Source organism: Lagopus muta, chromosome Z (genome assembly GCF_023343835.1).
Source record: "Lagopus muta isolate bLagMut1 chromosome Z, bLagMut1 primary, whole genome shotgun sequence".
Taxonomy (NCBI): Eukaryota; Metazoa; Chordata; class Aves; order Galliformes; family Phasianidae; genus Lagopus; species Lagopus muta.
Window position 1 is genome coordinate 19,909,728 of NC_064472.1, and position 13,868 is coordinate 19,923,595.

At 48.9% G+C, this 13,868-nt stretch overlaps 2 protein-coding genes across 5 annotated transcripts in view; one reads left to right on the top strand and one right to left on the bottom strand.

Annotated features, from left to right (window-relative positions):
• Positions 1 to 10,393, top strand: part of NDUFAF2 (NADH:ubiquinone oxidoreductase complex assembly factor 2) — a 53,757-nt gene extending 43,364 nt beyond the window's left edge. For all 3 annotated transcript variants that reach the window (XM_048931472.1, XM_048931474.1, XM_048931475.1), the window contains one exon: positions 9,348 to 10,393. In XM_048931472.1, the coding sequence (XP_048787429.1) occupies positions 9,348 to 9,611 (264 nt within the window). In that variant the 3' untranslated portion in view covers positions 9,612 to 10,393. The remainder of the gene's footprint in view (positions 1 to 9,347) is intronic.
• A 12-nt stretch (positions 10,394 to 10,405) lies between these two features.
• On the bottom strand, positions 10,406 to 13,383 carry SMIM15 (small integral membrane protein 15). Of its 2 annotated transcripts, none has more exons than XM_048931477.1 (3): positions 13,250 to 13,273; positions 12,986 to 13,048; positions 10,406 to 12,262 (listed from the first exon to the last, which is right to left on the bottom strand). In XM_048931477.1, exon 3 carries the CDS (start codon positions 12,233 to 12,235, stop codon positions 12,011 to 12,013), a length of 225 nt encoding a protein of 74 aa, XP_048787434.1. In that variant the 5' UTR covers positions 12,236 to 12,262; positions 12,986 to 13,048; positions 13,250 to 13,273; the 3' UTR covers positions 10,406 to 12,010. The 2 variants fall into 2 exon arrangements, with proteins under 2 accessions (XP_048787434.1, XP_048787433.1); XM_048931476.1 differs by lacking the exon at positions 13,250 to 13,273 and adding an exon at positions 13,276 to 13,383 and having other exon boundaries at positions 10,407 to 12,262.
• Positions 13,384 to 13,868: the final 485 nt, after the last annotated feature.

Sequence of the window (13,868 nt, forward strand, 5' to 3'; positions counted from 1 at the left end):
GGGACACTAGGCAGCTCTGTGGGGTCTCTATGGAACTCTATGGAACTCCATGGGTCTCTATGGAACTCCATGGGGTGTCTATGGAACTGTTCTGAGTTCCCTATGAAGCTTTATGGGGTGACAAGGGACTGTGATGGAGTCACAATGGAACAGCTCAGGGATTCCTGTGGAGCTCCATGGGGTCGTAATGGAACTGTTTTGGGGTCACCATGTAGCTCTATGGGGTCTCTATGGAACTCCATGGGGGTGTCATTGGAACTGTTCTCAGGTCCCTAAGAAGCTCTACGTGGTCGTAATGGAACTGTTTTTGGGTCACTCTGCAGCTCTATGGGGTCTCTATGGAACTCCATGGGTCTCTATGGAACTCCGTGGGGTGTCTATGGAACTGTTCTGAGTTCCCTATGAAGCTCTATGGGGTGACAAGGGACTGTGATGGGGTCACAATGGAACAGCTCAGGGATTCCTTTGGAGCTCCATGGGGTCATAATGGAACTGTTCTCAGGTCCCTAAAAAGCTCTATGGGGTCACAAGGGACTGTGATGGAGTCACAATGGAACAGCTCAGGGATTCCTATGGAGCTCCATGGGGTGATAATGGAACTGTTTTGGGGTCCCCATGGAGCTCTATGCGGTCACTCTAGATCTCCATGGGGTGTCTATGGAACTGTTCTCAGGTCCCTAAGAAGCTCTATGGGGTCACAAGTGAACTGTGATGGGGACACTATGAAACAGCTCAGGGATTACTTTGGGTCTCCATGGGGTCATAATGGAACTGTTTTGGGGTCACCATGGAGCTCTATGGGGTGTCTATGGAGCTGTAGGGCAACGCTGTGGAGCTCTAAGGGATGATAATGGAACTGTGATGGGGTCACTCTGCAGCTGTATGGGGACACTATGGCGCTCCACGGGGGATCTGTGGAACTCTTTTGAGGTCCCTAAGAAGCTCTATGGGCTCCTAGCAGAACTGTTGTGGGGTCACTGTCAAGCTCGATGGGGTCAGGATGGAAATGTTATGGGGCCACTATGGAGCTCGACGGGGTCACCGTGGAGCTGCCATGTGTTCATAATGGTGCTGTTATAGGGGCACTTTGGACCTCCGTGGAGTCTGCAAAGAATGATTATTAGGTGACTAAGAAGCTCGGTGGGGTCAGTATGGAACTGTTTTGGGGTCACTGTGCAGCTGTATGGTGTCACTAAGGAGCTCGGTGGGGTCACTGTGCAGCTGTATGGTGTCCCTATGGAGCTCTTATGGTCATAATGGAGCTGTTACGGGGTACGAACAGAACATTAATGGGGTCACCATGGAGGTCTGTGGGGTCACTATGGAGCTCTGTGAGGTCACTGCGGAGCTGTATATGGTCACAAAGAAGCTGTTAAGGGGTAACAATGGAACATTTATGGGGTCACAGTGGAGCTTTATGGGGTCACTATGGTACTCTGTGGGGTCATAATAGATGTATTATGTGGAACGTACGGAGCTCAATGGGGTCACAAGGGAACTGTGATGGGGTCACTCTGGAGCTCTACTGATTCAGTATGCAGTTCTATGGCGTCACTATGGAACTCTTGTGGTCATAAGGGAAGTGTAATGGGGTAACTGTGGAACTTTAATGGGGTCCCTATGAAGCTCCATGGGGTCATAATGGAAGTGTTTTGGGGTCACTCTGGAGCTCGTTGAGGTCGTAATAGACCTGTTATGTGGAACCTAGGGAGCTCTATGGGGACAGAATGGAACTTCAGTGGGGTCACCATGCAGCTCTATGGGGTCACTATGGATCTCCGTGGGGTGTCTGTGGAACTGTTCTCAGGTCCCTAAGAAGCTCTACGGGGTCATAATGGAACTGTGACGGGGTCACAGTGGAACATCTCAGGGATTCCTATGGAGCTCCATGGGGTCGTAATGGAACTGTTTTGGGGTCACCATGGAGCTCTACGGGGTCATAATGGAACTGCCTTTGGGTCACTCTGCAGCTCTATGGGGTCTCTATGGAACAATATGGAACTCCATGGGTCTCTATGGAACTCCATGGGGTGTCTATGGAACTGTTCTGAGTTCCCTATGAAGCTCTATGGGGTGACAAGGGGACTGTGATGTGGTCACAATGGAACAGCTCAGGGATTCCTTTGGAGCTCCATGGGGTCATAATGGAACTGTTCTCAGGTCCCTAAAAAGCTCTATGGGGTCACAAGGGACTGTGATGGAGTCACAATGGAACAGCTCAGGGATTCCTATGGAGCTCCATGGGGTCGTAATGGAACTGTTTTGGGGTCACCATGGAGCTCTACGGGGTCATAATGGAACTGCCTTTGGGGTCACTCTGCAGCTCTATGGGGTCTCTATGGAACTCTATGGAACTCCATGGGTCTCTATGGAACTCCATGGGGTGTCTATGGAACTGTTCTGAGTTCCCTATGAAGCTCTATGGGGTGACAAGGGACTGTGATGGAGTCACAATGGAACAGCTCAGGGATTCCTGTGGAGCTCCATGGGGTCGTAATGGAACTGTTTTGGGGTCACCATGTAGCTCTATGGGGTCTCTATGGAACTCCATGGGGGTGTCATTGGAACTGTTCTCAGGTCCCTAAGAAGCTCTACGTGGTCGTAATGGAACTGTTTTTGGGTCACTCTGCAGCTCTATGGGGTCTCTATGGAACTCCATGGGTCTCTATGGAACTCCGTGGGGTGTCTATGGAACTGTTCTGAGTTCCCTATGAAGCTCTATGGGGTGACAAGGGACTGTGATGGGGTCACAATGGAACAGCTCAGGGATTCCTTTGGAGCTCCATGGGGTCATAATGGAACTGTTCTCAGGTCCCTAAAAAGCTCTATGGGGTCACAAGGGACTGTGATGGAGTCACAATGGAACAGCTCAGGGATTCCTATGGAGCTCCATGGGGTGATAATGGAACTGTTTTGGGGTCCCCATGGAGCTCTATGCGGTCACTCTAGATCTCCATGGGGTGTCTATGGAACTGTTCTCAGGTCCCTAAGAAGCTCTATGGGGTCACAAGTGAACTGTGATGGGGACACTATGAAACAGCTCAGGGATTACTTTGGGTCTCCATGGGGTCATAATGGAACTGTTTTGGGGTCACCATGGAGCTCTATGGGGTGTCTATGGAGCTGTAGGGCAACGCTGTGGAGCTCTAAGGGATGATAATGGAACTGTGATGGGGTCACTCTGCAGCTGTATGGGGACACTATGGCGCTCCACGGGGGATCTGTGGAACTCTTTTGAGGTCCCTAAGAAGCTCTATGGGCTCCTAGCAGAACTGTTGTGGGGTCACTGTCAAGCTCGATGGGGTCAGGATGGAAATGTTATGGGGCCACTATGGAGCTCGACGGGGTCACCATGGAGCTGCTATGTGTTCATAATGGTGCTGTTATAGGGGCACTTTGGACCTCCGTGGAGTCTGCAAAGAATGATTATTAGGTGACTAAGAAGCTCGGTGGGGTCAGTATGGAACTGTTTTGGGGTCACTGTGCAGCTGTATGGTGTCACTAAGGAGCTCGGTGGGGTCACTGTGCAGCTGTATGGTGTCCCTATGGAGCTCTTATGGTCATAATGGAGCTGTTACGGGGTACGAACAGAACATTAATGGGGTCACCATGGAGGTCTGTGGGGTCACTATGGAGCTCTGTGAGGTCACTGCGGAGCTGTATATGGTCACAAAGAAGCTGTTAAGGGGTAACAATGGAACATTTATGGGGTCACAGTGGAGCTTTATGGGGTCACTATGGTACTCTGTGGGGTCATAATAGATGTATTATGTGGAACGTACGGAGCTCAATGGGGTCACAAGGGAACTGTGATGGGGTCACTCTGGAGCTCTACTGATTCAGTATGCAGTTCTATGGCGTCACTATGGAACTCTTGTGGTCATAAGGGAAGTGTAATGGGGTAACTGTGGAACTTTAATGGGGTCCCTATGAAGCTCCATGGGGTCATAATGGAAGTGTTTTGGGGTCACTCTGGAGCTCGTTGAGGTCGTAATAGACCTGTTATGTGGAACCTAGGGAGCTCTATGGGGACAGAATGGAACTTCAGTGGGGTCAACATGCAGCTCTATGGGGTCACTATGGATCTCCGTGGGGTGTCTCTGGAACTGTTCTCAGGTCCCTAAGAAGCTCTACGGGGTCATAATGGAACTGTGACGGGGTCACAGTGGAACATCTCAGGGATTCCTATGGAGCTCCATGGGGTCGTAATGGAACTGTTTTGGGGTCACCATGGAGCTCTACGGGGTCATAATGGAACTGTCTTTGGGTCACTCTGCAGCTCTATGGGGTCTCTATGGAACTCTATGGAACTCCATGGGTCTCTATGGAACTCCGTGGGGTGTCTATGGAACTGTTCTGAGTTCCCTATGAAGCTCTATGGGGTGACAAGGGGACTGTGATGTGGTCACAATGGAACAGCTCAGGGATTCCTTTGGAGCTCCATGGGGTCATAATGGAACTGTTCTCAGGTCCCTAAAAAGCTCTACGGGGTCACAAGGGACTGTGATGGAGTCACAATGGAACAGCTCAGGGATTCCTATGGAGCTCCATGGGGTCATAATGGAACTGTTTTGGGGTCACAATGTAGCTCTATGGGGTCTCTATGGATCTCCATGGGGTGTCTGTGGAACTGTTCTCAGGTCCCTAAGAAGCTCTATGGGGTCACAAGTGAACTGTGATGGGGACACTATGAAACAGCTCAGGGATTACTTTGGGTCTCCATGGGGTCATAATGGAACTGTTTTGGGGTCACCATGGAGCTCTATGGGGTGTCTATGGAGCTGTAGGGCAACGCTGTGGAGCTCTAAGGGATGATAATGGAACTGTGATGGGGTCACTCTGCAGCTGTATGGGGACACTATGGCGCTCCACGGGGGATCTGTGGAACTCTTTTGAGGTCCCTCAGAAGCTCTATGGGCTCCTAGCAGAACTGTTGTGGGGTCACTGTCAAGCTCGATGGGGTCAGGATGGAAATGTTATGGGGCCACTATGGAGCTCGACGGGGTCACCGTGGAGCTGCTATGTGTTCATAATGGTGTTGTTATAGGGGCACTTTGGACCTCCGTGGAGTCTGCAAAGAATGATTATTAGGTGACTAAGAAGCTCGGTGGGGTCAGTATGGAACTGTTTTGGGGTCACTGTGCAGCTGTATGGTGTCACTAAGGAGCTCGGTGGGGTCACTGTGGAGCTGTATGGTGTCCCTATGGAGCTCTTATCGTCATAATGGAGCTGTTACGGGGTACGAACAGAACATTAATGGGGTCACCATGGAGGTCTGTGGGGTCACTATGGAGCTCTGTGAGGTCACTGCGGAGCTGTATATGGTCACAAAGAAGCTGTTAAGGGGTAACAATGGAACATTTATGGGGTCACAGTGGAGCTTTATGGGGTCACTATGGTACTCTGTGGGGTCATAATAGATGTATTATGTGGAACGTACGGAGCTCAATGGGGTCACAAGGGAACTGTGATGGGGTCACTCTGGAGCTCTACTGATTCAGTATGCAGTTCTATGGCGTCACTATGGAACTCTTGTGGTCATAAGGGAAGTGTAATGGGGTAACTGTGGAACTTTAATGGGGTCCCTATGAAGCTCCATGGGGTCATAATGGAAATGTTTTGGGGTCACTCTGGAGCTCGTTGAGGTCGTAATAGACCTGTTATGTGGAACCTAGGGAGCTCTATGGGGACAGAATGGAACTTCAGTGGGGTCACCATGCAGCTCTATGGGGTCACTATGGATCTCCGTGGGTTGTCTCTGGAACTGTTCTCAGGTCCCTAAGAAGCTCTACGGGGTCATAATGGAACTGTGACGGGGTCACAGTGGAACATCTCAGGGATTCCTATGGAGCTCCATGGGGTCGTAATGGAACTGTTTTGGGGTCACCATGGAGCTCTACGGGGTCATAATGGAACTGTCTTTGGGTCACTCTGCAGCTCTATGGGGTCTCTATGGAACAATATGGAACTCCATGGGTCTCTATGGAACTCCATGGGGTGTCTATGGAACTGTTCTGAGTTCCCTATGAAGCTCTATGGGGTGACAAGGGGACTGTGATGTGGTCACAATGGAACAGCTCAGGGATTCCTTTGGAGCTCCATGGGGTCATAATGGAACTGTTCTCAGGTCCCTAAAAAGCTCTATGGGGTCACAAGGGACTGTGATGGAGTCACAATGGAACAGCTCAGGGATTCCTGTGGAGCTCCATGGGGTCGTAATGGAACTGTTTTGGGGTCACCATGTAGCTCTATGGGGTCTCTATGGAACTCCATGGGGGTGTCATTGGAACTGTTCTCAGGTCCCTAAGAAGCTCTACGTGGTCGTAATGGAACTGTTTTTGGGTCACTCTGCAGCTCTATGGGGTCTCTATGGAACTCCATGGGTCTCTATGGAACTCCATGGGGTGTCTATGGAACTGTTCTGAGTTCCCTATGAAGCTCTATGGGGTGACAAGGGACTGTGATGGGGTCACAATGGAACAGCTCAGGGATTCCTTTGGAGCTCCATGGGGTCATAATGGAACTGTTCTCAGGTCCCTAAAAAGCTCTATGGGGTCACAAGGGACTGTGATGGAGTCACAATGGAACAGCTCAGGGATTCCTATGGAGCTCCATGGGGTGATAATGGAACTGTTTTGGGGTTACCATGGAGCTCTATGGGGTGTCTATGGAGCTGTAGGGCAACGCTGTGGAGCTCTAAGGGATGATAATGGAACTGTGATGGGGTCACTCTGCAGCTGTATGAGGACACTATGGCGCTCCACGGGGGATCTGTGGAACTCTTTTGAGGTCCCTCAGAAGCTCTATGGGCTCCTAGCAGAACTGTTGTGGGGTCACTGTCAAGCTCGATGGGGTCAGGATGGAAATGTTATGGGGCCACTATGGAGCTTGACGGGGTCACCGTGGAGCTGCCATGTGTTCATAATGGTGCTGTTATAGGGGCACTTTGGACCTCCGTGGAGTCTGCAAAGAATGATTATTAGGTGACTAAGAAGCTCGGTGGGGTCAGTATGGAACTGTTTTGGGGTCACTGTGCAGCTGTATGGTGTCACTAAGGAGCTCGGTGGGGTCACTGCGGAGCTCTATATGGTCATAAAGAAGCTGTTAAGGGGTAACAATGGAACATTTATGGGGTCACAGTGGAGCTTTATGGGGTCACTATGGTACTCTGTGGGGTCATAATAGATGTATTATGTGGAACGTACGGAGCTCAATGGGGTCACAAGGGAACTGTGATGGGGTCACACTGGAGCTCTCCTGATTCAGTATGCAGTTCTATGGCATCACTATGGAACTCTTGTGGTCATAAGGGAAGTGTAATGGGGTAACTGTGGAACTTTAATGGGGTCCCTATGAAGCTCCATGGGGTCATAATGGAAGTGTTTTGGGGTCACTCTGGAGCTCGTTGAGGTCGTAATAGACCTGTTATGTGGAACCTAGGGAGCTCTATGGGGACAGAATGGAACTTCAGTGGGTTCACCATGCAGCTCTATGGGGTCACTATGGATCTCCATGGGGTGTCTCTGGAACTGTTCTCAGGTCCCTAAGAAGCTCTATGGGGTCACAAGAGAACTGTGACGGGGTCACAGTGGAACATCTCAGGGATTCCTATGGAGCTCCATGGGGTCGTAATGGAACTGTTTTGGGGTCACCATGGAGCTCTACGGGGTCATAATGGAACTGTCTTTGGGTCACTCTGCAGCTCTATGGGGTCTCTATGGAACAATATGGAACTCCATGGGTCTCTATGGAACTCCATGGGGTGTCTATGGAACTGTTCTGAGTTCCCTATGAAGCTCTATGGGGTGACAAGGGGACTGTGATGTGGTCACAATGGAACAGCTCAGGGATTCCTTTGGAGCTCCATGGGGTCATAATGGAACTGTTCTCAGGTCCCTAAAAAGCTCTATGGGGTCACAAGGGACTGTGATGGAGTCACAATGGAACAGCTCAGGGATTCCTATGGAGCTCCATGGGGTGATAATGGAACTGTTTTGGGGTCCCCATGGAGCTCTATGGGGTCACTATGGATCTCCATGGGGTGTCTATGGAACTGTTCTCAGGTCCCTAAGAAGCTCTATGGGGTCACAAGTGAATTGTGATGGGGACACTATGAAACAGCTCAGGGATTACTTTGGGTCTCCATGGGGTCATAATGGAACTGTTTTGGGGTCACCATGGAGCTCTATGGGGTGTCTATGGAGCTGTAGGGCAACGCTGTGGAGCTCTAAGGGATGATAATGGAACTGTGATGGGGTCACTCTGCAGCTGTATGGGGACACTATGGCGCTCCACGGGGGATCTGTGGAACTCTTTTGAGGTCCCTAAGAAGCTCTATGGGCTCCTAGCAGAACTGTTGTGGGGTCACTGTCAAGCTCGATGGGGTCAGGATGGAAATGTTATGGGGCCACTATGGAGCTCGACGGGGTCACCGTGGAGCTGCCATGTGTTCATAATGGTGCTGTTATAGGGGCACTTTGGACCTCCGTGGAGTCTGCAAAGAATGATTATTAGGTGACTAAGAAGCTCGGTGGGGTCAGTATGGAACTGTTTTGGGGTCACTGTGCAGCTGTATGGTGTCACTAAGGAGCTCGGTGGGGTCACTGCGGAGCTCTATATGGTCATAAAGAAGCTGTTAAGGGGTAACAATGGAACATTTATGGGGTCACAGTGGAGCTTTATGGCCAAGAAGAAATCAGCTGGAGATGTGTTGGCCATGTAGAGCTGTCTTCTGGATCTCTGGGGCAGGGTTTACCTCAGGCAGTTTCGTGCCTTTATTTTCTTTATGCTAGTGTAGGTTTGGTTGGTTTGCTTTTCTCCTGAATTACTAGTTCCGTCTCAGTAATTCCAGGTCTGCCCTAGCTCCTCAGACCTATTTTACTCTTTATTGGCTTTGGTTTGGACTTATGTACTAAGAGACAAAGTTGTTCATCTGCATTTCCCAAAACTGCACCCACGACAGATGCCTTAAATCACAGGCCTACTGTGTTACAGGAAGGAACACCAGTGATAAAGTAATAAGTGCTATATAGAAAACCAGTGTTAAGGGTAACTTATTTTCAGTGCATTTGTTGATGACTGGTGGATTGCTTTCTCTTTTTGATCTAATGGAATAGTGAAATTGGGGCATCACTATATAGTTTTGCTTCAGCAAGTCAACACACTAGCACAGTAAACTAGGGCTGAAATTGGTTGTAGAAAAATAATCAATTTTGTTAATTTTTATTTTACTTTTATGCTTGAAAATTTGGATAATAAAAGCAGTGACCATTTAAAATTTTTCTTTCCAACATCATGCATTGCATTTCCTTCTGCTCTGTGTAATTATCTTTCTACTTTGTCTTTAGGAGATTCTTAAGAATGAGATGTACAGACAAGAAATGAAACAGAAGGTCAAAGATGTGTATGAAAAAGATAAGCTCCTTCAGACCAAGGAATATAAGGAGGGACTTGTTGCTGAACCAGTTCATGCTCAGGTTAAAGGCCACGCGTCAGCTCCCTACTATGGAAAGAAAGAGCCATCCCAAGACCCAGCAAGCACTTCAGGTTCCTTTCAGCCGGGTTCCTGGATGCCACCAGGAAGTGACAGTAGTAAAAAGAACCAGCTTTGATGTACAAACATTGCCAACGGATAAATGCTTTAATAGGCATCATAAACAGCTGTTATGTATAGTGGCCATGCAATAAAGTAGTATTAAATCCAAGTTTCGTTTATTTTTGCAGTTGTTCAGAGAGGCTTAATTGTGCCATATTGCTACAACACATTTTAATTCAGTGGAAAACAGGGTGGGTTACTGAGGAAGTTCATTCTCAAGTGTTTGTTTCTTTTCCTGGTATTCATTAGATCACTAAAGATAAGTTTTCAAGGTAGTTTTCTCAAATGACTCTAAATTGCTTTTTTCTTGAAGATGGATTTATCTTTGTGCTTAATGTAGTAAATTTCAGTTGATCAGTACACATACATTATCTTCTCAAACATAGGTGTTAAAAGAAGTTCTTAATTCCAGTTAGTTTCCAGGGCTGAACCCGTATGCTGAACTTTCAAGCTTCTGATAATTGGACAGAAAAGTTTGTTTCACTAACAGGAATCATTGTGATACTGCAGTAATTTCAGACATTCTTGTGATTTATTTTAATAAAGGAATTAATGTATCTGAATAATGTTTGAGTTGCTACCAGCAGTAAGCAGGGGATAGATTCATTCTGAGTTAAACTGTTTAATGCTATTTTAATAGAGGTTGGAAGCATCGAGTAAGGCAAACAAAAAACAGCTAAGTGGTTCTGGGAGAAAAGGTTATTCCTGATATCCACCCCAAAAATTAATTTTTACTTGCTTAGAAATGTTTGAGAACTTTAAATCAAAATAAAAGTCACACAACCTTTTTAAAAAGCATATTTTGAAAAAGTATCAAATTTATTTTAAACCATGTAGGTACGCATTTTAAACTATCTAGGTATCAAAGGTGGAATACATACACACTTGACAACATTTCCAAGAGCGGTGACTTGATTTCATGTACCATGAAGTGTCAAAACATAATTCCAGTGACACTTGTTCTGACCAACGGAACTGAAAGATGGTCATCAGATACTGGTTGCAGGTAGGTACTTCATATTTACTTCAAGTCATTGCAGTAAAACTTCCCCTTTATCCTGCTGCTATCAGCCAGCTCTGTAAGTCTCTGCTGAACGGGATGTTATCTAAAGATTTTACTTTTAACCATATAACGGACTAGTTGCTAGACAGAACAGCTCCGTGCTGCCGTTTAGAAATATGCTAAGTGTAAAAACCTAATGACTTCCACAGACTCTTTAGAATTAGGCTGAAAAAATCAGGCTGTGAAAAATTAACCATTTGTTAGAAAAAGGAGAATTGGAATTAAGGTTAAAGTTTTTTTTGCATATTTACAACAAAAACTTCACTTGGACTGTTTCTGCAATGCCAGCATTTTGTAATCTGGGTTACAGCAGATCTTCAGGAGCTGTCAGAGCAAAATAATACCACCTAAACTCAGAAGGTCCTAAAGCGCAGGTAGCTAGAGGGCCAGCAAGTAGGAAGAACTTGTGTCACCAGTATGCATATTCTACTTGGGTAGTCTCCCATGGCCAACTGCTACAGGTCACAAAAGATAGAACTCGAGGCCACCTGGGCCCTTCATCTGATCCCACTTATGGCTATTCTTTGAGGCAAAAAATCTTCTGCAGACAAACAAGTTAGAGATGGACAGTTCAGGTGATAATTAGGGAAAACCAAACAACACTACAGTGTACAGGAGTAGCCTCAGACAAAAGAAGGTACTAAAGACAAGGAATTAGTTTCCCAGAGTTTGGGCTGAACTTGAAGACTGCTGATGGGTGGGTTGTAGAGGAAACATGAGAAGTCAGTTTGGTTCATGTGCAGACAAGCCCCACCAGCTGAGCTACTGCAGACCTGATGGGCATGCAGTGAATGCACTGCACAGCCATATGCACTGCACACATTGAAAGTGTGTCAGTAAAACAACAGCAAACAAGAATCTCGGAAGACAAATGCTCCACAGCTCTGCTGCAGGTGTACCAGAACCTCCCTTCCCATAGTCCAGTTAAACCAGGAACTGCAAATGCACGTAAGCACAATGTGAACTACTGCTGCAATGGAGAAGCATGTGCTACACTAAGAAACCAAAGATCATAGCATTAAGGAGTCATTTACATTATCCCCATAATTGGACTCTTTTTGAGTCATAGCTCAGCTAAAGAAAAAGATATGTCCCTAAAGCTCCCCGACTATTTCATTTTTAAATATAACATGCAAATCTGGAGAAGCAGTCTGCACAGAAACATAAGCAGGAGATGAAGTGACTGTGTCACTGGGGCAGCTTCTAACACAGATGATTTCAGCAGAAGTTAAAATTTCATAATTCAAGAAACAACAGCATCAAGTATCAAAGGATGGTTACAACACAAAACGTACAGCAGTGCTTCAATAATAAAGTGAATTCTCTGCCCAAGGAAGGCCTTTCTTGCCCATTTAATCCTTCTTTGCTCGTTTGGCCTTTACAATGTTCTCCTGGCGTTTCCGTTTTTTCTTCTGCTCTCGCTCCCTGGTCTCAATCATTTTTGCAAGCTTCCACGACAGTGCTGCACTGATGATGAACAGGGGCGTGAGGACCAGGATCACTGTAGTGAGGAAACCATAGGGGTCCTTGGCAGCCCATTCCACAATGTATACAGCCCAAGCCTTCACGTCAAACATCTCAGCCGCTTTTTTACAGGGGAGACACTGTAGAAAAAGAAGTTTGAGTATTCAGAAAAACTGAAGTGCACACACACGCACACATTCCTATTTTAAGCCATTTTTTTTCATCACTTGCGGGTTTGTTTTTGCTAAGAGTTAAGTACTGCATAGTATACAAGTGTAATATAAATGACAGAATCATAAAGGCTGGAAAAACCAGTAAGATCATCCAGTGCAACCATCACCACCATGCCTACTGACCGTGTCCCTCACTGCCACATCTACATGGCTCCTGATCACCTCCAGCGAGTGAAGTGACTCCGCATCTCCCAGGGCAGCCTGTTTCAATACCTCACTGCTCTGAGACAAAACTCTTCTTGGTATCCAACCTGAACCTGCCCCAGTGCGATTGGAGGCCATCAACTCCTGTCGTGTCTCTATTACATGGAGAAGAGGCCGACCCCAACCTCGACACAATTTTCCTTCAGGCAGGGCGGACAGCGGTAAGGACTGCCCCGAACCTCCTCTTCTCCAGACTAGACAATCCCAGTCCCCTCGCTTATAGAACAAAAAACGAGTTATTTTATGCGGCAGACCTGCAAATACACAGGAAAAAGCACGAGCTGCTTTCAGAACAAGAACCGAGTCTCACTGCGGAGGGTTCTCAGCCCGAGGCCGCCGTCACCACCAGCCGCGCACGGACACGCGGCCCGGCCACGCCGCAGCCCCGCGGCCTCCTCCCGCCCCCTCCCCACGGCCACGTCTCACCTGCACCAGCGGGAGGGCGGCGCCGCGGGCACGGCAAGCGACGGACGGGCAGCACCGAGGTCCCTGCGGAGAGAAGACACAGCCCGTGAGGGAGAGGCGCCCGGCGCCGCCCGGCCCCGGCAGCGCGCCGCCCGGCTCGGGGAGCCCCGCCCGGAGAGCGGGCGGCGGCAACGGGGCGGCATCGCGGGCGGAGGGGGACCGCGCCGCCTCTCGCTTTCCTCCCGCCGGCGCCTCCTGCCCCGGCCGCCCCCCGCCCCGCGGTACCGCCACCCCGCGGAGCGCCGCGTTACCGAGCGGAAGCAGGAAGCGGGAAGCGGGAAGCGGGAAGCGGGAAGGAGGCCGACGCCCCGCCCCGCGCTGCGGCTGCCCAGAGCGGCGCTGCCGGTGGCCCGCGCCGCCAGTCCCCGCCCCGCCCCGCCGGCGCACACGGTGACGCGGGCGCACCCGGCTGGCTGGGAGCTGTTCCCTCAGGCAGCCGTCCCGCCATCGCTATCGGTTCGGGAGGTTCCCTGCAGCGTGAAACCAAACGCTACAGCGGCGCTTTGATTTTGCAGGCGTACTTTTCTTCCACGAGCGCTTCTGTGGGTCAAGGGAGAGACCAGGCAAATAAAGACATGCTTTGCCGAAAAAGAGAACCGTTGGCAAAGATTTGACCAACCTGACATGTTATAGCCTGAATGCTTTAAGTGCAGCAGTATGCGGTGTGTTCCTTTGGATGATCGGCTACCCAGAACCGGCCTGCGGTGTCCAGGCTCTCTCTCGTGGCAGCTCCGTGCATGAGTTATTCGGCCGTGTATGTGGCATTAGAGCTCTGCGGTATGAGCCCCTGCTTGGTCTGGGGTTGGACATTGCTAGTGCAATGGAACTACCTTAATTTATCAGA

Bases quoted from the DNA above. Each gene is read 5' to 3' on its own strand.
- SMIM15 (XM_048931477.1), bottom strand. From the start codon at position 12,235: ATGTTTGACGTGAAGGCTTGGGCTGTATACATTGTGGAATGGGCTGCC.